General features: G+C 36.3%; 1 protein-coding gene across 1 annotated transcript in view; it reads right to left on the bottom strand.

Annotated features, from left to right (window-relative positions):
- Positions 1-25,275, bottom strand: part of LOC124276318 (TBC1 domain family member 16-like) — a 34,192-nt gene that overhangs the window by 8,105 nt on the left and 812 nt on the right. Inside the window, exons 2-3 of the mRNA XM_046711935.1 lie at positions 2,313-2,595; positions 1-964 (exon numbers count right to left, since the gene is read on the bottom strand). Coding sequence (XP_046567891.1) covers positions 1-964; positions 2,313-2,528 — 1,180 coding nt within the window. The 5' untranslated portion in view covers positions 2,529-2,595. The remainder of the gene's footprint in view (positions 965-2,312; positions 2,596-25,275) is intronic.

Below are 25,275 nucleotides of genomic sequence, written 5' to 3'. Positions count from 1 at the left end.
CAGATTTTAAACCATTTTGTGATTCAAGGTCCTTTTTCAGTTCAGACAGCATAGTTTCATAATGGGCCCCTGAAGGGGAAGGATGGGTGGAATCTGAACTAAGACTGGCAGAATCCACATCAGTGGAAGGGGAGCTGCTAGTGTCAAACTTGCTCTCATTCTTGTTGAGATTCCTCTCCGAAAGATCAGTATTCTTATCAACAAATGCATCATCACCAACTTCTTCTGTAACAACAACCAACTTATCCCCATCCATTTCAATACTGACAGATTTATTGGAGTCTGTTCTCTCTCTGGCTTTTGTATGAAGTTTATTTCGTTTCAACATGGCTGCCAGTTGTTCTTCTGATGTAAGTCCATCACTATCAGGAGAAGAGATTTCCTCCTCCTTCACAGTGGTATTCATGAGATTTCTTTGTTCCATATTACTCTTTCCTTTTTCGGTATGCAGATCATTAACATTAATTCCAACCTTGTTTGGTTTTGTTCCAATTGGCAGTGACTTCTCATTATTCTGCACGTAACCCTGACTTGTCATAATCTCTTCTGGTCCAATGCCTGAATCTGTTTGCGATTTGTTGCTTGTGCTGAGACGATGACCATCCCGTGTGAACTCCTCACTTGGGTTCCAGCTCTCAACACTGTCATCTCGAGATCCAACCGATATCTCAGAGCTCAAACTTGTGTTGTCTGTACTGTGCTTCTTTCTACGAGGTAGGGACCGCTCAAGACGCTCGAAAATGTCTGATCCTCCCAGAATGCCTGAGTCACACTGCGACTCACTGGGAGATGGGGTGAGCTGGGAACCATGGTCAAGTTTGGCAAACTCTTGCTTGGGTGTTCGTCTTGGACTGGCACGGGGTGTATTGCCCTTTGACTTGTTGGGGCTGTTTTCAATACTCCTTGGGTTCTTTTTCAGTGTTGCATTTGGTATCCAGGTAAGAATTAAAGTTGGTCCACTTGCCTGAAATAATCATAGATTAAGGCCATAGATTAAGAATGTCATGAAAATCAAGACATGTTAATACTATAGTCCGTTTGACTTCATTTTAGACAGATGAATTGCTCACTAACACAAAATCTAATAATTGTAACAGAACCAAATTTTGCACAGTCACATGAAATCGACAGACCAGCTCTGATGATTTGTCTCATAATTTTAGACATCCTAAAAAAAAAGGTTGTTTAACAAACAAAACGATCATTATTTTGTTGTCACTTTTCGCTATTTCTTACGAGGGGGGACCACTTGCTGGTAGAACAGCCAGGTAATCAACAAGTATGTGCAGTGAAATATCAATTTCACACGTACAAATCGCACAACTGCATTTAGTTTAACTAGAATATTCTTTGCATTACATGTTATCATTGGAAGAAACAAAAATAACTGAACGAAAGATCCACCATACAAAGAAACTTCAGTGAAGGCATCATTTTGTCAAAGTGAGAAAATGCAATCCATTTGTGACATCATGCAGTAACGTTATGTCATAAAATTCCATTGACCAATCAGTATGATTAGCATTGATGATCACATGTGCAATAATCTGAAAGTTTTTACACTCAATCTATTATCCTTAATCGTACATGTGCTGCATATACTACTTTTTGATGGGGAACAAAACTGTTTACAAACGTTGCAAACATCAAATTGCTACTTTCAATTTTGGATAAAGGTAACAACGCAAAAGAAATTTTTAATTAATTCTTTATATAATATTTAATCACTTGTTGATCAGTTTTGTAAATTAATCTGCTGATACTGCTAGTGAAATACAATCCACAAAATTCCTTGCTGCTGACAAAATCCTCACTGCTCACATTACATGGATAAAAACAATCAATTATAAATGTCATTGAATAGGAATATCTCCATGAATAGCCTGATTGACTGACACTGAATTGTTAAATCAACATCTCCACCCTCTCAGCCAAGTTCTCAATTACTTGAATTGTTTGTTGTTCTACATGGCAATATTCCAGCTATACACAGCAGCCTGACAACAATCAACTTGGGACCCGCACAACCAGTGACTGATAGAATTAGCAGCGTAACCTGCAGGTACTATGACATATTTAGCTGGGATATTTTGTCTGACCATCCCATTCCATGTAAGCACCTCTAACAGGCATTGATATTATTTGAATTTATAGTGACTTATTTCTATAGTGTTTTGTGGGGATAGCTTCAATTGTACCATTCAGCGTCTGTACATTAACTAAATAAAGATATGATCATAAACATCATGCTTATTGGGAAATTTCACAAAATGTAAATTTAAGTGAAAACATGCGACAAAGTAGCTCCATACCTTGTCTTCATGTGCTCGGAGAGTGAGGTATCCTGGATAATGCTCTGCATCCAGTGAGAGGGGAGCTGGAGGATGGACACACACATTGTTCTTACAGTAGATAATTTCCCCATCTAGGGGTGGAGGCTTCAGAGCGTCACCCCCAATTCCCAGCAGACTTGATGCCTTCTTGAATATATTGCTGAAGGCCATGGCTGGGAATGTACCAATCTCCATTAACAGGGGATTCAGGTTGCCAATATAAACCCATCAAAGTGGACCAATCCAAGAACTGTTCTAGATCCTGCAAATAAAATCATGTTTTAAGTACAGCTTTGAATACTTTTGAATGATCATATCATTGCAGTAATACACAAACACAATCTGAACACTTGCTTGGTTCATTGCACAAAATGATCTTAGCATTACAACAACATAGATTCATTTCAGTTGTAGTAATAAGAACATTTTGTGCAAGTGGACCCTTGCCGATACCTTATCAAGGATTTGACAAGGACTGACAAAAACAACTCAACTTAAACATAACTTGAGAGATGTCCAATTAAACCATTGCTAGAATTTGCAAATGAGATTTAAGATCTAAATTAAACATTATCTGATTACAACTGTCTGAAAAAGATAACTGTTCCAGTTACCAACATACTAATTAGAAATTACACTCATATGGCAAAAAGTCTTGAATTCCTTAGGTTTAATGTTCTTCTGTTATAATGATTACATTAATGACAGCATTCAAAGCTATCTTTACAAAATTGATTTGAGTTTATTACCTCAAATTTGGTTCTTTATAGAATTATTGCAGTATATTTAAGAGTTAAAATAAAATGAAATTCACAGAATGACTAGGCTTGGGCTTCAAGATCATGGATAAGTTGATGGTCAAAGAAACCTTAAATCCATACTATGCCATAAAAGGTGAGGTGAAATTGGGTTTAACATCGTGCTTGAGAATATTTCGCCGTGCATGTGCATGTGTGTGTATGTGCGGCTGCTTGTACTAGCCTAGACTTAAGCTGGTTTTATAGTGCTAGCCCACTAAGATACTCATGCCGCAGTGAAGCATGAATACCCCACTCACACACATTATGATTATACTGACTCCGAGCCAACCAGTCCTTGTTGTACCCATTAATGCCGAGCACCAGGCAGGGACCAACAAGTACCATATTTTAACGTCTTTTGGTATGACCAGGTCGGGGATCAAACCAGCGACCTTCCGCTCTCCGGGCAGTCGCTATGCCATAAGAAGATTAATATTTTAACAATTAGTGTTTCTTGAAAACGAGAATACTGAACCATGGTAAACCATTCTAATAACAAAGATCAGTTCATTCCTACAATATCCTAAATACCTTATAAAACTGAGATGGGTGACAAAGAGTGAATTACTCTATTTCCACATGGTAATGCACATCATAAAACACTGTTCAATATGAAATCCTATGAATATAATTGTGTGTTTCCAATGTGATAATGTCTTCATTTAGCAGTGCAACATGGTAACCACTATTCTACCACCATTCAGGTACTATGATGTACTAGCCTACTAGGGGACAAGTTTGGGCTGAGCCTAAAGCAACTACAGCTGTACAACAAAGGATCTGTCTAATTCAGATACATTACATGGAGTTTCCTCCCATTACAGAGAAGATCAATATTGTCTAGACCTTATTTCTCAACGCTGATAACAAGAAATGCAAAGGAAACCTTTTCAATTTGAAATGACATGTAGCTGTCTCTTGCTGTTTAGTTTTGATGTGTTTAAGAAGCTATAAACATTTTTACCATGTGATAACAGAGCCATCATTAATAATCAGCTGGGTCGCAAACAGTGTAGTTAGCATTTGTCACTCGCTCACTCACTCACGTTCCACACTGCTAGCTATAGAATGTAAATAATTGAATCTATTCCAATGTTTGACCATTTAGTCATAACTAATCAAATGGACTTAGAAACAAAACCCAACTGCAAAGTCTATTGCAGCATGTGCAGCAATCTGACCGGTTCTAGATCTGTTCTTTCACAATCCCAAACCTAAAAAAATGTGATGTCTGGCTAAGCAAAAAGAAAACTATATAAATAATATAGTATGACCAGAAATTATTGAGAATTTTAGGAATATGTTTAAGTGGATTTCTAGACCAGCTATCAAGTGCTTGGTTTCATTCAAGAGAGACAACTCCGTTAATCCTTTTTCATTAGTTTGTGAAGAGTTATCCCTCTTTGCTTACTTGCTAGCAGACGACATTTTCAGTGATCCTCAGTATGGATGATTTAGAGAAGAGGAAGTTCATTTTAGAGCATTATAACAAGGACATCAGATCAGCTAAAGTGATTTCAAGTAGAACAGGCATCCCTTTGTCCACTGTTTATCGTGTTTTGAAAAATATTGCAAATGGATACGGCATTGAGCACCAGGGAGGCGCAGGTAGGCCCAGAAAATTTACTGTCGGTGACAGGAGGCGGCTTGGTATTTTTGTTTCTAAAAAAACCGAAGGAGTTTAGAAAACTTAAGGCTGGATATGATCGATAGAGGAACTGTGGCTGTCTGTAAGGAGACAATTAGAACTGAGCTGAATGCAATGGGTTGGCAGAAAAGTCAAGGAATTCCATCACAGATCATGAAACTGAACAAAAGAAGCGAAGGTTGAACTGGTGCTTACACTTACAGCATAGAAATTTTAACTGGGACAATGTGATTTTCTCAGATGAAAGTTCAGTGTGGCTGTTTCCTAATACACTGAAATTCGGGACCAAACAAACTGAAAAACCTTTGTATCAGCGCCCAAAGTACAGTCCGAATTAACATTAATGACATCAGAGCAACTTGATTTAGATTTTAGTCTGATTTCCACATGGCTTCCTGATGTAATTTGGGTTGGTGAAAAGGAGGTTCATACTATTCATTTCTACAATACAGTCAAGATCATTTTACCAGTAGTATTAACACCATGATAATAAAATGTAACTATATGTGCATTTGAAACCATACATACACATGAATATGCATGACTAGTATTTCAATGTTTAAATAAACAAAGATTATTCATGCATATTTGGTTATCAGACAGTCTCTCAAACACAAACCTTATATTCTATATGTAAGGCACTGGAAGAAGAATGATTGGTTGCCATAACAACCAAAAACCATTTATGGAAAACAACACAAATTCAGCCAAAGAATATAATTCACACAATTCCTGTCACTGTCAGCAAAACATCTTCAAACATTAGCAAGGCTATATTGCCATGGTCTCAATAACCACAGCGATCTCACTAAATAAAGACTCAATTCAGTGACTTCCCGGCCTGTTCTAAATGCCCTTCATGAATGTAACAATCCCTGGGCGAGTTACTGACCTTTACAACACAGCGACAAAATACATCACAACTGACAACTGCTGTATTTAAGTGTATTCCCAAACATCTCGGTGTCCAGAATCAATGCTGCAACTCAATTGTTCTCTTCAAACAGGGAGCAACAAAGCCTGCTCAATTGTTCAGATAAAGCAGTTGAGTCAAGCATACATATGAGAGTTTAGTTAACATCTGTCCGGAATTTACAATTAAACCCCGGGAATCAAGGAAATTAACCTAATTAAACCATCAATGCTAAATGTGCCCTCTCCTACTCGTTAGCAGTTTACAATTCTCACTCTGCTAACAAGCTAGTCAACAGTTATATATAAAGCTGAGTCATCACTCGTTACAGTCAAGCCATGTGTCATATACACTAATGAATCATATAAGACATTGTGTTTAGTTACTGGCATTGTACATTTGGATTCCATTCCTCAAAGCGATCATAGAGCTAAGGTAATCGTAACTCCTATACTTTAACATAGATTTATGACAGTCATAGCATTATGATCGCTTTGTTAAATGGGTCCCTGGACTGATCAAGAAGTCTTGAAAACAAGTACATTTTTATTCCTAGCATTAACTTTTAATCTTATAGGGTCTTTTGTCATGTGTAAAAGTCAATATGGTAATTGCCCATTAAAACAAGCACCAAATTCAGGGCCCACCAACAGAGAGCCATTCTTCACACAATTGTAAAAGATTCTCTGACTTTAACAAACGTTTTTAAAATCTTACTTTTTAAATTGTGATTCACATAACTGTGAATGCTTTTATCAGCATGATGAGATGAAGTATTACACCACCAGTGTGATATATTGTCAGATGGCAGAAGGAATAATAAAACAACCAAGCCTTCTTCACATCACAACCCTGGTTAACACAATTAAGAGGCTTGCGTCTCTTTTATTTGTGATGGGCAGCTTGAAGAAAAAGAACAAGCATCTGTTTTTGGAGTGATCAATCATGATGTTTTAAATGCAAATTAGTGTTAACCAAGAGGATGTGGAGAGTAAGACAGTGGCAAAAAGCAAACATAACTCAGTCATCTCTATCAAAATAGAGTGAGATTCTAACTAAATCATTGAAAATGGCAAAGCTCTTCAGGTTCAGTTTTTCTTGAATCAGGTCATTTCCTGTCCGTTAATTGCATGAAGCATGCATGACATCACAAACACCATCCATAATTGAACGAAATCTCTTTGAAGACTGAAGAAATTGGATGTATATTTTATCAACTGTTCTGTTACCATGGTTACTGAAACAGACAAGTTGCCACTTTTCTCACAAATGACACTTGACACCACAAGACCGATAGAAATGTCCTATTCTAATGGTGCCCTGTTATTCACCAGAGGGAATAACTAGGGTATGTCTGTTCATTGATGATGAAGCAGGGATATAATATCATCATGACAATATTAACATGCACTGTTTTGATTGAAATAAAGAACACAGTCTCCTATTATAAACACAAGGCTACTGTAATTTGACTTTTGAAACATTATAGAAATGTTCCTGAAAAAAGAACCAGCTTATGTATGCAACAATATATATATTCTATATTCTATCACACACTATGAACAAAACAGTGTTTGAACAAAATTACCGAAGTGGTCATAGGAAAAATACTTCAACATTTTCATACATCATATTGAATGTGATTCATCACTGGTAGATCTAGTGAGCCGTGCACCATGGAGCCTGAACTCACCTAACCCTCTGTTCTCCAATAGACATGCTTTCAATAACTAGTCCTCAAACGCCAGTCAGTCTGGACCATGTTGTAACACATCACATACCTATGTTAACCTGTCTAAAACCATGAAGTTATACATCCATTCACAAATTCAGAATTTGACATTCCTTGTACTTGAAAGCCAATAGAGTAAACAAAATAGCACATCTACAGTTAGCCCTAGTGCCTTACAGCACACTTACACATGTTTATTACAGACAATTCACAAAATTAACCCAAGGATTCAGAAATTTGTACGGTCGGGTATTAACAATCTCCAATTAAAAGGAAGGGGACAATCTTCTAAAATGCTCATCCCGTTTATAATTTATCAACATGCTCAAGAGTGATCTAACTATTTCCTTTTGGATTTCTTTAGTAAAAATGGTGGCACCTATAGACCTGGTTGACCAGTAAATAGCAAACATGTTTTCAGGGCCTCATAGCTAGACTATCCAATTATCTTTAAGCTGGAGATCAATGTTTGACACTGACCTACATTTGTCTGTGGTCCAAAGGACCAATACAGAAAATCTACTGGCAGAGTTGGATCTGTACAAGACACAACAATGCTGACCAAAAGTGGTTGTAAATGGTATTACTTCATTCCACATACACAATGTTTCCCAAATGGCACTATTGAAACACAAGTTAATGATGGTGAACTTCAGAGGTCGATATGTTTGCAACCTGTCACCTTCCCAGATAGTGGGTGTAACATCACAATTAGTCATGAAAACACTACCTCACACTGAAATCGGATGATGCATACAAGTGTGTATACACAATTAGATAGAGAAACCAGTCAAGATGATAACCAAGGAACCCTCTGGTTTAGACGGCTAATTTTGCTTCGAGTGTAGAGTCAATCAATCTATCACTAATTTCAAATGTCATAAAAATGTCATCAAATGTCCTTCTGAACAAATATGAGACTTGAACCTGCAGACCAGTGTGAGTGTTGAACATTGTCTCAGATCTGTGTAAGGACTAGTATAATTAAACACATAAAATCATAGCAGTGACACAGAAGTAACTGTAAACTGTGTTAAGGATATATCATATAGTATACACAACAAGGTGCATGGTCCTGACATTAAACATGAAATTTTACATTAAAATCTTGATCTGTTGATTCAACCATCACATATCTATTACTGCAATCAGAAAAAAAGGTATGTAGCAGGGCCTTACCTTGACTAATAAAACTAGCACAGCCAGTGGATTACCAATTACTGATTTCAAAGGTCCTAACAGGAAATATCAGAGCCCCCTAATGGAATGGTGTAGTGTCCTGAACATAAATGAGCATCGATGAGGACATAATATATATGCATCTACTCTGTAAATCTGTGCATACTTAGTAACTAGATGCAAATTGTTGCATTGAATAATCCCTGTAAGTGAACTATCCGAAATACAAACAAGGTTTTCATACATTCTAAACAGTGTATGTACACGAGTGTAATGATCAAACCTGGCCACCATAATGACAATCTTGCACATAGAAAATCCTTAAATACATGTATACATGTTTCAAGGCTGTTGAATGGTCTTATTGTCAAGTAAATAATGCGTGACAACGAGTTCCAGTCTTGTGAAGGAAGTAGCCAGATGTCTCATGTTGCTTGTATTTGGTTTTTTCCTTCTATGTCCATATTCCTTGTTTCTGTTTCCACATGTTCCACTTGGCATGACAAACCCAACAATACCAGTGGCCACAATGATGTCCCAACAATGACTAACACTTAACTGCAGTTTCAGGTTTCATACTAGTCTGGATCAATCATCATTCCACCACACAAGCTCTGTTGCTCAATTGTTCACATCATAAATACTGATGAGCCTTCAAACTGGCCATGTCGTTCAATCTTCTAACATTATCATCCATCAAATACATCCAAACATAACAAGCAATATTTGTATCACAAACAGAAAAATAAGGGTATACCTTTCTGCTTGAGTTTTTGTCACCAATACATGAAACATATTTGCAGCCATCAACAGGGGAAGAATACAACGGTTCAGAGTATATACCTACCTCTCTTTTATCATTAAATCATTCAAAGACTAATGTGCAGTCTCTTTAACAAGTCAAGCTGGTGGATATACAGTTTAGCATTCAACTGACAGTTTCTGATCATGCACTTCAGTCTTGTGCCTCATGTTGAGCAGGCCGAGATATCCAGCAGACAATGACATTATTAGTATCGGTATGCAAGCATGAAGTCAAACCAAATTGATTTCCAGAACTATGTTAACTGTCAATTGTAATTACATGTAAAAGTCCCCGGGTTCCTACATTCGACATCGCTTCTATCCAACTGACTGGTTATTAGCATGAGTAGGATAGGTTTACACACACAAATCTCACTGCAGTCCCATCAGAACATTAAACAAAGAAAAGGAACCGTGATTTTATGGAGCCCTCACACTTAGGACTTGAGGGAAAATTGCAAGCTGTAAACATGTAGAATCAACATACATTTTTACATAATAACACGAGCATGATGATGTCTTGCTTGTGTACTAAATATTCAAAATATGAATTGCTTTCTTTGTAATCATGGCAAATACAATTCTAAATCTTGCAATGTTTGATGCTAGATTCTGCCGATTTTGAATATTTTGTAAATCACACAACATAACCAGAACATATCCTGACAACACCTTATTCTATACTTGATATGTGTATGTGATGACAAGATAATCTTGTATTTTAGTTTTCAGAATAAAGTTATGGTTTGACACCAGAACACGAAATATTGCTCAAGCAGATAAGGGGAAACATGCAACTCAGCATACCAAGGTTACAAATGTTATCTATATCTTCTGTATCATACTTGTCAGAGTTACATGGGTTATACAGACACAAGGACAATGGTCCATCTTCAGGCTCACTGATGTCTAGACTTGGAATTGGGACATTACCAGTTCTGTAACCATAGTAACAGCTTTATAATGTTTACTTATAATACCTATTTGATGGACTGTAAATATGTAAAGTACATAAAGAGTGACAGAAACAATATGCTCAGCAGACATTTTGAGTAGGAAAGATAAAGTGATGCCATCCTAACTTAATCCTAGTAATGAGGAGACGACATATCCTGGCTACTTCTCAAGATACAGGAGAATCATTCTGAATGACCATAAGCATGTTGAAATAAGTTCCAGAAGCAAAAGCAGCCTACACTATGTTCAGCTCATTCAAATCCAACTTGTTTCTATGAAAATTACCCCAAATCCAACACTTCTGCAATATGCTGACATGTGTATGAAGGACTGTTTCTGCTGCAGATATAAAACTAAAAAGTGCATCCCTCTCAGAAACAGAAAAAGTACTGAATATGTTGAAAGTGTCAAAGAGAATATGGAGAAATCCAACAGGTCACATGTCCATGAAATAGGTTCACACATTCCTGCTCATGACGCCAAACTTGAAATGTATCATACCAGAAACAGATTGCAAAGCTTGATAATTTGTGGTTGTCATAAGATGAATACATTTTTGAATAAATGGTTGAATTACATATATTGAGAGGAATGTTTTGCTTTTGAATGTCATTAAGGATGTAAAAATAATGATAGTTTATTTATGAGCACAAATTCAAACATAAGTGAGACCAATAAGTTACACAGAATATTTATGAAAACAAACTGTCAGTGGATGAAAATTATATATATCATGAGAAAAGGTGGCTGCGAAAAGTTAGGCTGTTTGATTAAATAAAAGTAATTAATCCAAATATTTGAATGGAATTAAACATAACTGACAAATAGGATGTCAATGACTGACATCTTTAAACTTAAAACTTGGATGTACTATATAGGCTTCTGAGCCTATATTGTGACATCAATGATTTAGGGAAGTGAAGAGTGTTGCATGTAGACAGACAGGAGTATCGCAAAATGATACCTGAAAAGTCTCACAAAATATATAGAACCATGTAAAATCTTTTTTTATAGAAACATACTTTAGCAATAATCAAAACTATAAAAAAATTCTATCACTTTTTGTGAATAATTCATATGAATGATAATCAAGTTGGTCTCAAGTCCATGTTAACATTGCTAACATGAACATAACAACACTAACAACCAACCCATAGCAATGGTGACAAAACACCAGAAATAACTTCAAGTGAACATCTGTGACTATTTATATGCCTTACGTAACACCTTGGCATCCATGCAGGAGTAAGGCTACACTTCTGGGACCATCAATACCTTTGACAGCAGAGCTGGTTATGCATGCATTTGTCAACATCACCTCCATAGAACTGTGAACATCTGTCCATGTAAGTACACACTGACTGCACCTCTCCAGGAACTGACCCACCACTGCCCTCTGTCATATCAATAACACATTCATCATGGCTACTACTGCAATCATTACACATACATCATCTCTGACACTTTCCACTGACACATGGCAGAGCATCTTCTGTGTATCTGAAGATAAAAGACAACTTGACAGAAATAATCACCCAAACAAGTCTCCCATTAGGTCTATATGCCTTCACAGATGGATGCAGCATAACAGTCACACCTACCTTCAATAGACAAACAGTCTTCCTGTATATGAATCTCAGTGTCACATGGGTCTGTAAACATCTATAATAGTATACAGTGTGATTGTTGAAGAAATACAGAAAGACAACTATGGACACACATCTAACATGATGCATATAGCAAAGGCCTTTTTCCTATAGCTAGCCACCATTACTGTCAGTCCAAAGGAAAATCAATACTCTTTCGACGGCCAGCTTAATTGAAAAAGCTCGCTCCGTATTTCTGTACTATACCAAGGCAGTGTTAAGTTCCGCGGGGGAGTGGTTGAAGCAAGCTGTGCATTAATATATAAGTGTTTGGAGACACTGGTTTATCAATGAAGAAGTAAGATACAGCTAAGGCTTCTGACATGTGGAAGTTCTTTGAAGCCTTGCCCTAAATCACATCCCTATTCAGCATGTTTAACGTCAGAACAGGAGCTGTGACAGATTTATGAATAATAATTCTCCACTGTCTTCTGGGTATGTTCCGAATCACCATAAGTTGTGAAATATGTAAATCAGAATTTCCAAAGATAAGTCACCATGATAAGTAATGCAAAATGCATTATTTCCATACGGGAATATAATATTTACTGTTTCTTCATGTACATAAACAATCTGACTATGCAGTCAAAGTCTTGACACAGCCAACCTTCTCAGCTAAACTGGAAACATGAACACCACAAGTACATGAGATGCTATCCAAAAGTTTTCACCTCATCTGATGTGTAATTACAACTCATATCTTTACTACCACAATCCCCACATGGGTACAATAACCCATTTCTGCAGCAGATATTGTTATATTGCTAAAAGCGGCGTAAAACCCAACTCAGTCAGTTCAGTCATATTTCACTACCACAATCATCTATAACATGCAGCAGTGTTAGAAATGTAGTTTTATTTTCACTAAATGATCTGCTACAGAGATGACAAGAAAATGACACCTGTCGATCTGAATGTTACTAGTTCCAGATAAGTAGACAAAGGGGTCATCATTTGACTGTGGTTTGGGATGGTAAATATACAGTCTTTGAAATAAACATTGCTTTAATAAGCCTTGGTGATATTTCAGTATCTGTTATTTTGATGATGATGATAATGATGATGATGATGATGATGATGATGAGTGAGTTGGGTTTTAAGCCGCTTTTAGCAATATTCCAGCAATATCACAGCGGTGGACACCAGAAATGGGCTTCACACATTGTACCCATGTGGGGAATCGAACCCGGGTCTTCCGTGTGACGCGCTAACGCTTTAACCACCAGGCTACCCCACCACCAATGATGATGATGATGATGATATTCAAAATGTAGTCAACATGTGATCAAGGAGGAATAACAATCAACACATGACAATGAACAATCATAAAGTGCTATTGAATGATCATACCTTAAAAATAACACTAGCTGGTAACACTGATGACTCAGTTGATTGTGTAACTGAAATCACTTGTCAAGGAAGGAGGTACATGTCTAAAAAAGCTTTTGCAAACAATGACCAGATGAAATACAAACACAAATCCAACAAGCCTCTAACATGCATTGATAAACATGGTAACAGTGAAATACAGATAGTTACAAGAAAATAACCTCATTTCCCATCAGCAAGCTGGTATGGATTTATGAAGCATATAGACAATATGACAGGACACAGCAAGGACGTAGAGAAACCACAGGAATGCTAATGGCAGACTTTTAGGAAGCATGGAGTCTCTCTGAAACCAGTGTGATGAACAATATGACCGATAAGATTGATTAAACCCACCAGTGTCCTTCACTACAGGATAAAATCGTCAGCCTCATAACTCGGTAATAGCCCATACACTTTAGAGATCAATAACTAAGATGGCATATGATGAGATTTCCCTACTTACAGACACATTCCCTATAGAACAAAGGAATAATGTAAGCCTGGGTCCTGTGTTCTTTCAAAATATAATATGAGACAATGAATTAAGTACAAATATATTTAGGTGATGGTGAAAAGGAAGAAACAAGATCATCCCTGATCAGACTGAAGGAGCCTTACGGACATGAGGGATGAGTTTCCTCAATATGCCAGGTTACCCATACTGAGAGTGTGGGAAGGGAATGGCTGTCCTGGAACTAGGTCCACTACAGAACAGTAGGATGTGATAGAGGTCATCTTCATCATATTCAGGTCTCATCAAATAGGATTCGGAAATAATTTATGGTTACATCTTTACTTAAGCAATACTGATAGTTGTTATAAAATGTAGTTTAATGAGCTCCCATATTATGTTCATATGTTCATATGATGATATCATTCAAACAAGGATTAAAAGGTAATGGAATGGTCATATTATACATTATAGCTGATAGCTGTGTGATTGGACTTCGCAGTGTAGCTGATGACCATGCTTTCAATCACTTGTTTGAGGACAAATTGTGAATGTGACTCGATTTTTCCACACTACCATGGTATGGCTCTACTTATACTTGCTGACTGAAACAGAGCAACAGTTATTTACCATGTTCACTGGAGTTTAAAATCATTCTTTCTGGCAAAATGGTGATCTTGTCTTTAGTATCATATACTATTACTAATCAAGGCTACTGTGATATTTAATGGTTAACTTTTTCTCATGAATACACAAGGTAAGTGTTAGGGATTTCCTTCTTTTTGTACCTAAATTTTGGAATTCAATTATTAATTAAAAATAATACATCCAATGACACACGGGCATATATGCACATCTAAAATACAACTTGAAGTCATGTTATAACATCTATCAATACAGGGAGACAGTGACAGCCCCTTCTGTTCCTTTACTTGTAATTGTAGACACCAAATGTGTTTAGTTGGAACTAAGATGTTCCCTTGGGAGGGTTTCAGATCAGTTCACTGTATAGGACATATTGCCTTCAAAATGTCCTAGAGTCTGTAAATATATTAAATTTTGACAACAATGTAGAAAAATGTCCTATGAAATTGCTCAAATCATGAAAATGTCCTAAAGAATTTGTTTCATCTGGATGTAAATATGTCAATGAAGTGTACTCTTGTGTCTCTTTACAGCTTTCAGCTTTTACAGCTAGTGCCCCACTGCAGATTCAGGCTTAGAATACAACTCCCCAGCAACCAATCCTGGTTGTAAGAAGTAACTTAACATACCGGCTGGTGACTTGGACGTTTGTTTGATTTCATGTTGTTTTACCCCATCGGTGTGGATTGTTGCTCAGATCAATCACTGGTGTTTGGTTAAAACAAAGTTACTCACAGGCTGCACTGAAATAGCTGGAATATTGTTAAGTACTACATCAAAAGAAACAACGGACTTAATAACATTAGACAGTAGTCCAAGGCCTGAGTTGACTGATGAGGCAATTCTCTAGTGGCTTAGATAGCATAGACTCTTTTGTTTATTTTATTACATCCAACAGCTCTGCAGTATATTCTACAAAAAAGATAAGGATGGAGAGATCTGTGTTCAAAAACCTGAACTGTTCAGCAGATACAATTCTAATATATTTACTGTATGTATCAGCATACTTCATGTGTATACAATGTATATGACGGATTGACCACTCTGATAGCAGAGTGAGTGATTGAGTGTGCATTTTACGCCACTTTTAGCAATATTCAAGCAATATCATGGCGGGTCTAGGTCAAAAGCCCCTTGGTACAAAAGCCCCTTGACCAAAAGCCCCCCAGGACAAAAGCCCATCGAAAAATGTCCAAAAGCCCCTCACTTAATGTATAAATGGGAAAATAAAATTAAAGACAAGAAATGATTAATAACATGAAACATTTTATTGCTTCATAAAAAAATTACCCTAATTACTATATACATTAATATGTATTTAGCAAATAAGTTTAGTGAATAAGAAATATATATCATCAAACAAATGAAAACAAATCAACAAGAAATTATGCATGACTCGAAAAATTGTTTTACATATTAATTAATAATAAAACAAATCAACACAACCTAATGTTGTGGCCTATGGCGGAAAGAAAGTCCTCAGTAGAACGGACAGCGTTGTGTTTTCAAAAAAACATGCTTTTTGAGGCGGCGTATTAACTCCATGATCAAGTTTTAGTCAAATGTTTTTGACAGAAATATATATTCACCCCACTCATACTTGAGCAAATAAGCTCCATTTCCTTTACACTGGTATGAAAAAAAACTTAAAATACTTTATAAAATATATAAGAGCAATGAGAAAAGTACATTACACTTTATTAAACATAGTACAGTATAAAATATATAAGAGCCATGAGAAATGTTTATTCTTTTATGAAATACGTGAATCGAGGGGCTTTTGACAGGGGTGCTCAAATTAGCGAGGGGCTTTTGTCCGGTCCCTATCATGGCATGGGACACCAGAAATGGGCTTCACACATTGTACCCATGTGGGGAATCGAACTCAGGTCTTTGGCGTGACGAGCGAACGCTTTAACCACTAGGCTACCCCCCAGCTGATAACAGAATACTCAGCACTAATCAATTGTGATACTGAATACAACAGGTATAAACAAGAGCTGGAATACCTGTACACATATTACTGTTTTGAATACATTAAAAATGATAATACATTATATCTGTCTGACGTCCATGAACAGCTGTTACTCCAGCATATCTCATGCTCTTACTCAAGCAGTGTCAATTCCACCCAAGGCAAGTAAACATAGTTATTCATGTTTTGGATATAGCAGTAAATTAGTCATTGCGCATGGCAAGGGAATGAGTCAGATTGAAAAAGTATTTCACAGCATGTTAGCTTTATCATGTTAACATGGGGTAAAACGTCAAAGTGACAGGTCTTAAGATATGTCGTTCCACTTTCGTAAATTCAATCAATGGGTCATCCTTGACTGGTATGATGCTGACAAACAAAGAATGACAATCAGAGTGAAATTTGGATGATAATAATAGGATTCTGGCACACCTAAGGCAGACAACTCTATATAGATTATTGCAGCAAAATATGACAACTGGACAACCAGCGCCCCTTCAATAAAATGACTTATATACGACTACATTGACGGATTTCTTACTCACAATAGATTTGTAATCAAGTATATTTCAAAAACTGTACTTAAAATGAATAGTTTTTAAACTCAAACAGTAATAGAATCTTTTACTAATAATTTCATCAATAACTAATTTTAGAATGCAAACAATTAGTTTAACAAATCAAATGGAAATGTTGCAGTAAGATGTGGCCCTTTCTAGATCAGAGAATATATTCATGTTTTCATTCACAGAAGATGTGGTGTATAATCTATTAAAGCCAAATAACCTTCACCCATAAATCAGTGCATTATAACCATGACTGTCCACTACCATACCAACTAGGCCAGACTTTGTTCCACGCTGCAATACATCCAAGCAGACTGAGGTTACCCACCATGGCATGGGTATGGCATTCATACATATAACATAACATGTGCTGTTATCATGGTAATCAACGGTAATATGAACCCCAATACATATGTTCCATACATAGAACCAATGTAGGAACAGAAAGCATTACAACACACTGTGCAACATCTTGAGTCAGGATGCACCACCCCTACATAACAAAGTCTCAACATTCACATTACAGGGATTATGTGCTAATGAGTAACTTGTGGGATATACCTAATTCTACAAGTTCAATGGGCTTGTGCACCATGAGGCTAAAAGGTTAAAGGGGCTTAAACAAATCATTAGCTGGTAAAATCCTGTACATCCCACAAGTGTCACATGTAACAAATTTACCATTACATACTTACAGTGAAATATCAGTGGGTGACTATTACTATTAGACTTACCTTGTGAACATAACGATTCTGAACAAGACACTGACTGGCTGATAAGAAAGCCACATGTTTTGTCAAATAAGCATAACCAGTTCCTTGTAAAATGAAACACATTTACAGCTTAACAATTCAAATTGCTCAAAACTCATCCAAATTGTAACAGCATATAATATGTAAAACTGTAAGCAACAAGTAACAAGTTTCTACTTAACCAAAACAAAATAAATATCTTTGAAATACACCCAATTCCATTCACCAAGTGAATATTGATAGCGCTAAATTATTATTATTCCATCATACAACTGATTAGTGAGGCATTTGATTCTGCAAATTAACAGTCACATTGCAATCTCATCCTACCAGGTTCCCATTCACTGCTGGGTAAACAGGGGCATGCTTTGAACAAAGTCACTCTACTGCTTAGGAGACATCACATGTGCTACAGGTGCTACTATGCCTAAGTGTGGGGAAGACTAAAGCCCAGAAACTCTCAAGGAGTCAAGCTGCCAATCACAGTCTCCAAACAAATTGCATAACTTCACCGTATTTGTGACCAGTGCACAATGCATACCGGTATATGGATGTATGCCCTAAATATGCTCAGATTGCTTCTGGCAAGTAGACAAGTATTCAGGGATTGGGAAAGGCAGCGGCCATGGGACATTTTGCACATTAGAATAAAAACTGGCCCATTAAAATTTTGAAGTTTACTATTGATAGAAGGGCAATGGCCCATTCTAAATTCAGAAAATTGCTAATAATCCTGAAAATGGCCCATGGTCAAAGTTCTCTATCCCAATCTCTGAGTATTTGACATTTTCACTGTCATTATTGCCATGTTATAATATTACTTAACATTTACACCAAGATTTGAATTTCAGGTCTGAAAGTTGTTGTAAGTCTATGCTAGAACAGTAAAATTACAACACCACACAGCATATTTTGCAGCCACTGCTGGCAAACGCCACTACTGACTAACTCTACTGGCTACACACATTTGTCATGGAAACACTAACACTTGATTATTAAGAAATTCAAATGTAATATACCATCTTTGAGAAAAGTGACAAGATGATATTTGAATATGAAACTTAGCAATATGTTGGCAATATGTAGCGAAAAGGTCCCAAATTTGCTCAAATGTGTTACCATTAAAATAAGCATCAAAAGATAAACATTAAATTTGCAAATGGGACTTATATTTCACTGATAACTGGACTAATAAACTAGATGAAATAAACTGATTTACAATGACATTTTTCATTATTACAACATCAGACATTTGGATAAAATAACTTTTTTAATCAGCCTGTGTTGATTAACTCTTAATACATGTATAAGTATTTGTCCACATGTTTCACTCCTCTTTTAATAAACACATCTTCACCATACAGACTCCAACTGGTCACACTTGACACATGACACTTGTTCTAGCATTGTCATAAAACACAAAATATGTAGTATCAGGAAATGTTTATCTTGCCCAAATTTATCAATAATGACACACCACAGATGTATCGTAAAATTAATGACAAATTACCAGTCATAAAAACATGAAAATAACATTAACTGCTAACATGAATTTCTCCCATCAATAGGCATAGCACTGCAGTATTGGGTAGATCAATGAACATTTTCAGCATGCTCACCACCAATCCACATGTCCAGCATAAATAACAAGACATGTCACCAACAATACATGTAATTGATTATACTACAATAAGACATTGCTACAATAGAATACAACTATTCTGTGACATACCATAAACTGCATGTAATAACCACAACCAACATAACATAGAAAAGTCCTTGATATACCAACCAATGATAAATACTTGTTGTTATAGATACATAAAACTTGCTGTTATGGAGACTTTAAAAGTGTTTTTTTTTTTTCGAAACTATTGAAATGTACCAGTTCACCATTGGTCTAGTGGGGAGCTTGACTCAAAAAAGAAATTTTCAAAGGTTCAAACCAATCAAAAGGCACCACTTCACCACTAGAAGTATCAATTTACCAAGTTTGTTGCAGAAGAAATATATCATTTTCAAGATCCTCTCCATAAAGGTTACCTTGCACAGACAGACATTTCACTGAATGAGGTATGCATGGACTAACAATGCCCATTCTAATAGCCCCCACAAAGACTACAGGGGATTACTTTCAAGGAGTGACATCATTGTTAATTACAAATTCTCCACAAGTAATGTCTTAAATATGTGATACATCTATCTATACGTCCTGTAAAGTAAGCATGTAAATTCTGTCCCAAATTCTGTATTACAATGAATTTGAAGAGAAAAAATTAAGAACACAACAGTTCCAACAAACTTTATCAATAGCAGCAATATGTGCAATATAGTACACAGCTGCACGACACCATGGTTGTCTTTGGATCCTGAGCCAATCTTCTTGTTCAGCAGCTAACAGTTGGTCATAATTGTGAAGAGTAACTGGACATTGGTACATCTATATCAAAGTTCAGTCCCCAGATGTGTAAAGGAGCTGAGGGTTGAGGTAAGACTTAGCTTGCCAAGGCATAGACTAACACTTAGTCTCTGAATATATATAATTTTTATAGAAACAAAGTATTCCTTTTTTAATTAAAAATGAGATAGAAAATGCATAATCTGAACTTGAGGAAATCTAGACTTGCTTCATTTAGGGTTTTTTGCATTGCAGAAAGGGCTAAGCAGAAGCGAAAATAATGTGGTTCAGGCACTGTGAGACAGACTTGCCAAACCAGTATTGTGGTAATCCCATTCCTCAAAAGTCCTTTGAAAGACTTGCTTTATTTAACTCCTGTGTTTCTCATGACAAAACATGGGTCCTGTCCTGCAGCTATATGTGATGTCAGTCCTCACTACAACTGATCCACCAATATTATGGTTATGCTGAGCTATGGTACATGACTAACTGTGCTGAGCACATCACCAAACCTATGTTCATCCATAAGTATAGCCATGTGTCAAGTCAAGAACGAACCTTGATTCATCACTGAATATTCATCAATGGCACAGCTGCCTGACACTATAAAGCAATGCCACTTCATTCTGGAATGTTCATGATTATAGCAGCCATCTTACTATCACTAGGAGAAACTTCTTCATCCAGGGTGTCGTTCCACTACCCGATCTTAGCCCTACGCCAATCGTAAACCCCTAAAATCCCAATCTTAGCATGACGTTAAGATCGGCATACCGTTCCACTAACCAATCTTACCCAAGTCAATCGTAAAGTTAAGATCCAAAGTCTAAGTTGCTCATGACCAACTTAGGATCGCTAAAATCAATCGTAGAGACACCAAAATGGTGGCTTTCATATTCTATGTGAAGAAGAAGAGCGAGCATTTCACCGTGAGCGTCCCCTAAAACCCCCCATGAAATTAATTTGCTTATTTCTGTGATGTAAACAAACACAGCACTGAAGCCTTACAAATGTGAGGCCAGTCTGACCACTGTCATCATGGGAACACAGCCCAGGGAGTCGGTGTAATACATTTGTACAACAATATTGCAACGTCATGGTTAATAGGGACGGTCATGAAGTGAACAATGTTCTGAAACAAAAAGATACAAATATGTTTGATTTCACTGTGCATATTTGGTGGGGGATTCTAAAGGCAGGCCACATGTTTTTCAAGACCACTGACAGATTCTAGATACGTTATCAGATGATGTGCTTGTGGCGAGGACACATCCTGTAATACCCACCAGCAATGAATGCTAGTGGCCCTTACCGTTTGCTATGTACAGAGTAACGGCTTCTTACGGCTGAACATTGGTTGCGTCACGGTGACAGGTACATATTATCACATTTATACGCTATATAGTAAAACTCTTGTCAGTCATAGATAGCCAGTGTTTAGATGAAGTAATAGAAAATGAGAATGTGTTCAAAGGAATTGTGTTAAATGTGAATTTACGAATTTATGAGCGTTTGATTCCAAACAGAGTTGATGCTTTCGATTTCATTTGTTTATTATTATCTAAATCTGTCGTAAAGAGAAATTCAACTTTGAGATTTTTGTTCACATATTGCAATTTGCCCATCATGGATGAGTGTTACAAAAATGTTTGATAATTTCATCAAATATGTCACTGTTTACATCGAAGTCATGACACCTGTACTTCATGTACCTGGAAGACCAAAAAGAGCAAACCGTATCACAAAAATCAATGCTAGCAAACCATATCAACTATTTAATTGAAATTATCCACACCCAGTTACACACATACATATCGTAATACTTGTCACCTGGTACCACATTGGTTTGTGAAATGTATGTTGTTTTGACAAATATAACCAGACATTATTTCCATTTGATGCCAAAGCATACCAAATAACATCGAATTTTTCCACAATTCTTGTAACATTTGGGCCACTTTTTGGAACAAGTTATTACATAATTATTAAGTTATCAAAATACGATAAATTTGACCCCAAAAAGCATAACGTTTGGGTTTACTTACACAATTTGTGTGGCAAGACAAGAAAAGTAGTTTCAGCTGTAGCCAGCCATTACTCTGTACCTAGCAAACCATAACGGCCACTAGCAAACAATGCGTATTACAGGGTGTGAGGTAGGGATGCCTCATCACGCCTTGTTGATTCTGATTCTGAGCCACATATTATGCCTGATACCCAGCGTTCACACGCACTTGCCCCTGAAACCAAGGTGCTCACTACCCTGATATTTTTCTCAAGGTTTTTTCTCCACGTTTTCCCTTTGTTCCAAAACTACTTCCACCGTCCGCTAGACTATGCAAAAGGAGATACCTCATGCCTCGCATTTCTCTATCTCTCTCACCAAAGAGTCTCGATCTAAGCTTAGATCGGATCGTAAGATCGGAACCGGGCTATGATCGGTCTAAGATCGGTTAGTGGAACGGGTGTAACTTTTAGCTAAGACGATTGTAAGATTGGCATAACTTGCTAAGATTGATCTTAAATAATATCAGTTAGTGGAACGGCACCCTGCAGTTTTCAAAGAACGTAACAGTTAGTTGTCTGTGTGATGTCCTTAGAGACTGCAGTTATGCTTAAGGATGATCTGAATCTATCCCTTAAGACTAATGAAAGCAGCAAAAACCAAACATGCATGTAGTATATATGTACTATGCAAGTGTAAAATATCCTGAACACAGAGTTAAACTGTTTCACCTCATCCCAAGCAATCCTTGTTTTTTCAATAGGATTATATTGCTGGAAGATATATCAGCTACCAGTTAATATGGTTAAGGTGAACTAATATTAGAAAAACTTCCTAAAACATGTTTTTCCTTATTTCTTGATGCCACAACTAGGTCATCTGTCATCGATGTTATATGGAGACTTTTGACAATTTGTTTCCATTTCTAGTATAACAATAGTTGCTAAATGTTTCCTAGTATCATATATAAACTAAATATAAATATTGTATTCATTCTAAGTGAGTCATCAATAAACAGTCTATATAGCTGATACAATGGAAAATAATTCTGGCCTTGTATCACTCATAAAAACCTATTCCAAAACATCTTGTTAATAAAATACATGAGGACAAGAGACAAACTTGATATTACTATCTAAGTTCTGTTCAATTTTATAAATACATAGTCATTTATTAGATGAGCAGGTTGATACACATTTTCATGTCTTAGAGTTATAAGTAGCAAGTATACTAGTATACTAGTATACTAGTAGCTATTTACAAGGGAATCAGTGTCTGAAGTATCTATAGTATGTGAGTGTAAGAATGTCAGCACCAAAACCCTGCTCCTCTTTTATGTTCAGAAGTGATGGGAATGTGTTAAAATGTTAAAATAAAACTTAGCATTGCTTTACAATCAATAATTAATTGATGATTTCTCACAAATGAGTATTGAAAAACTATAAATTCACACCTGTCTTTCACAAAAAACATGATAGAAAAAACTCAGATGATATTTTGCTCTATTCCTCAACACAAACACATCTACCATTTGTCTAGAACAACAATTATAACAGCACTAAGCCTGGACTCTTTATCATCAGTCTTTGTCTGCTTATTCCTAAACCATTCTGTTCACATATGAATTAGATATAAACCTCAACTATTTGCCTTGCACAGATTCCTTAATTAATTATTTGGTTGAAATCTAAAACCAGTCAATCATAAATTAAACTGATTAACTGAAACAATTTTGCATCTCCAGCTAGCAGACATTTCAAGCATTTTATTGGTCTCTTCCCAATCATATATTCTATCAGATCAATTAATTTCAACTCATTGTGGTGGACTAAAAAAAATACTTATCAAATAAAATGCTTACAAAATGATTTGCTTGGTACATGTATACGGTGTCGTGCCGGGAAGGCTAAAATGTATTTTTCAGATGTCCCGGAAAAGGCTAAAATGTATATTTCGGATTTCAACTGTGAAGTGTTGGGTATTGTGAAACGTTCTGAATTATAAAGAATTCATTTAAAATTTTGCAGGCGTATTTTGCAGATTAATGTTTAAATGATCTAAATAATGGTTATAAATCATGGTTACATAGTGTATAAATGTTTTTGTATGAACTTGGCTTTGAGCAATTCAATTCTAAACATTGATAATTTTGGTTGTAAACTCGAAGTAGATTGACAAAAATGTGTTTTACTATTGAAAATGACAATTTAATTTAAAAATTAAAAAAATCGTAAAAAGAAGAATAGATGTGAAAATGTGTAAATTACTTTATTATTTCTATATGTGCCAAAATTAAAGAGCCTCCATGTTAATACTGTTTTCTTTGTAATTTGTCAGAGTATGGCGAGCCGTGTTAATTCAGCCATAACATTGCATTGCAAGAACTGGGAAGGTTACGCTCAATGAACCGTGAAGCATCACGATTTTAGCCTTCCCGGCCATGAACCCATGTATACTGCAACCTAGACTAATTAAATCTGGTTGATTACTTGAAACATGATTAGTGAGAAATGAAGTCATCATTAGCAATTTAATTAACATGATTAACTCATTGCCAATTAGAATCCAAACATCAATTAAGCTGTTACAGCATACTAATCAGTTGTATCCCACTTTTCTGACAGCTTATAATCACATAGGTCATGAATGAGTGGATTACTAATCCCTCAGGTGATACCTGTCCAATGCAACTGCTTAACCCTAATACGGTATGAGCCTAAACACAAATCATTGTAACTATAATTTGTTTTTTCATGACATAGTGTTACATCCTCAAAATAAGCAGAGGAATTGAGCAAGTCTCTATTTTAAGGACATTTTCTTTATGATATTGACGACAATCTCAAATACCAGACCAGACAAAGAGTCTTTTTACAATGTAGTACAGGAAGTCTGGTGTGTGTGTGTTTTGTTGTTTGTTTGTTGTTGTTGTTTTATTTGTGTGTTGTTGTTTTTTGTTTTTTTGGGTTGGGGTTTTGTTGGTTTTTGGGGGGTTTTTTGTTTGTTGGCAGCGAGTTTCCTAACTGGATAATCAGAGTTGAGGCAGTTCATTCAACCCTATGATGAGCCTTCCACATTAAAAACAGCAATGATGTGACCA

This window comes from Haliotis rubra, unplaced genomic scaffold (assembly GCF_003918875.1).
Source record: "Haliotis rubra isolate DU_JTF1 unplaced genomic scaffold, ASM391887v1 Scf105, whole genome shotgun sequence".
Classification (NCBI taxonomy): Eukaryota; Metazoa; Mollusca; class Gastropoda; order Lepetellida; family Haliotidae; genus Haliotis; species Haliotis rubra.
The sequence above is the reverse complement of the archived record's forward strand: the minus strand, read 5'-3'. Positions and strand labels throughout refer to the sequence as shown.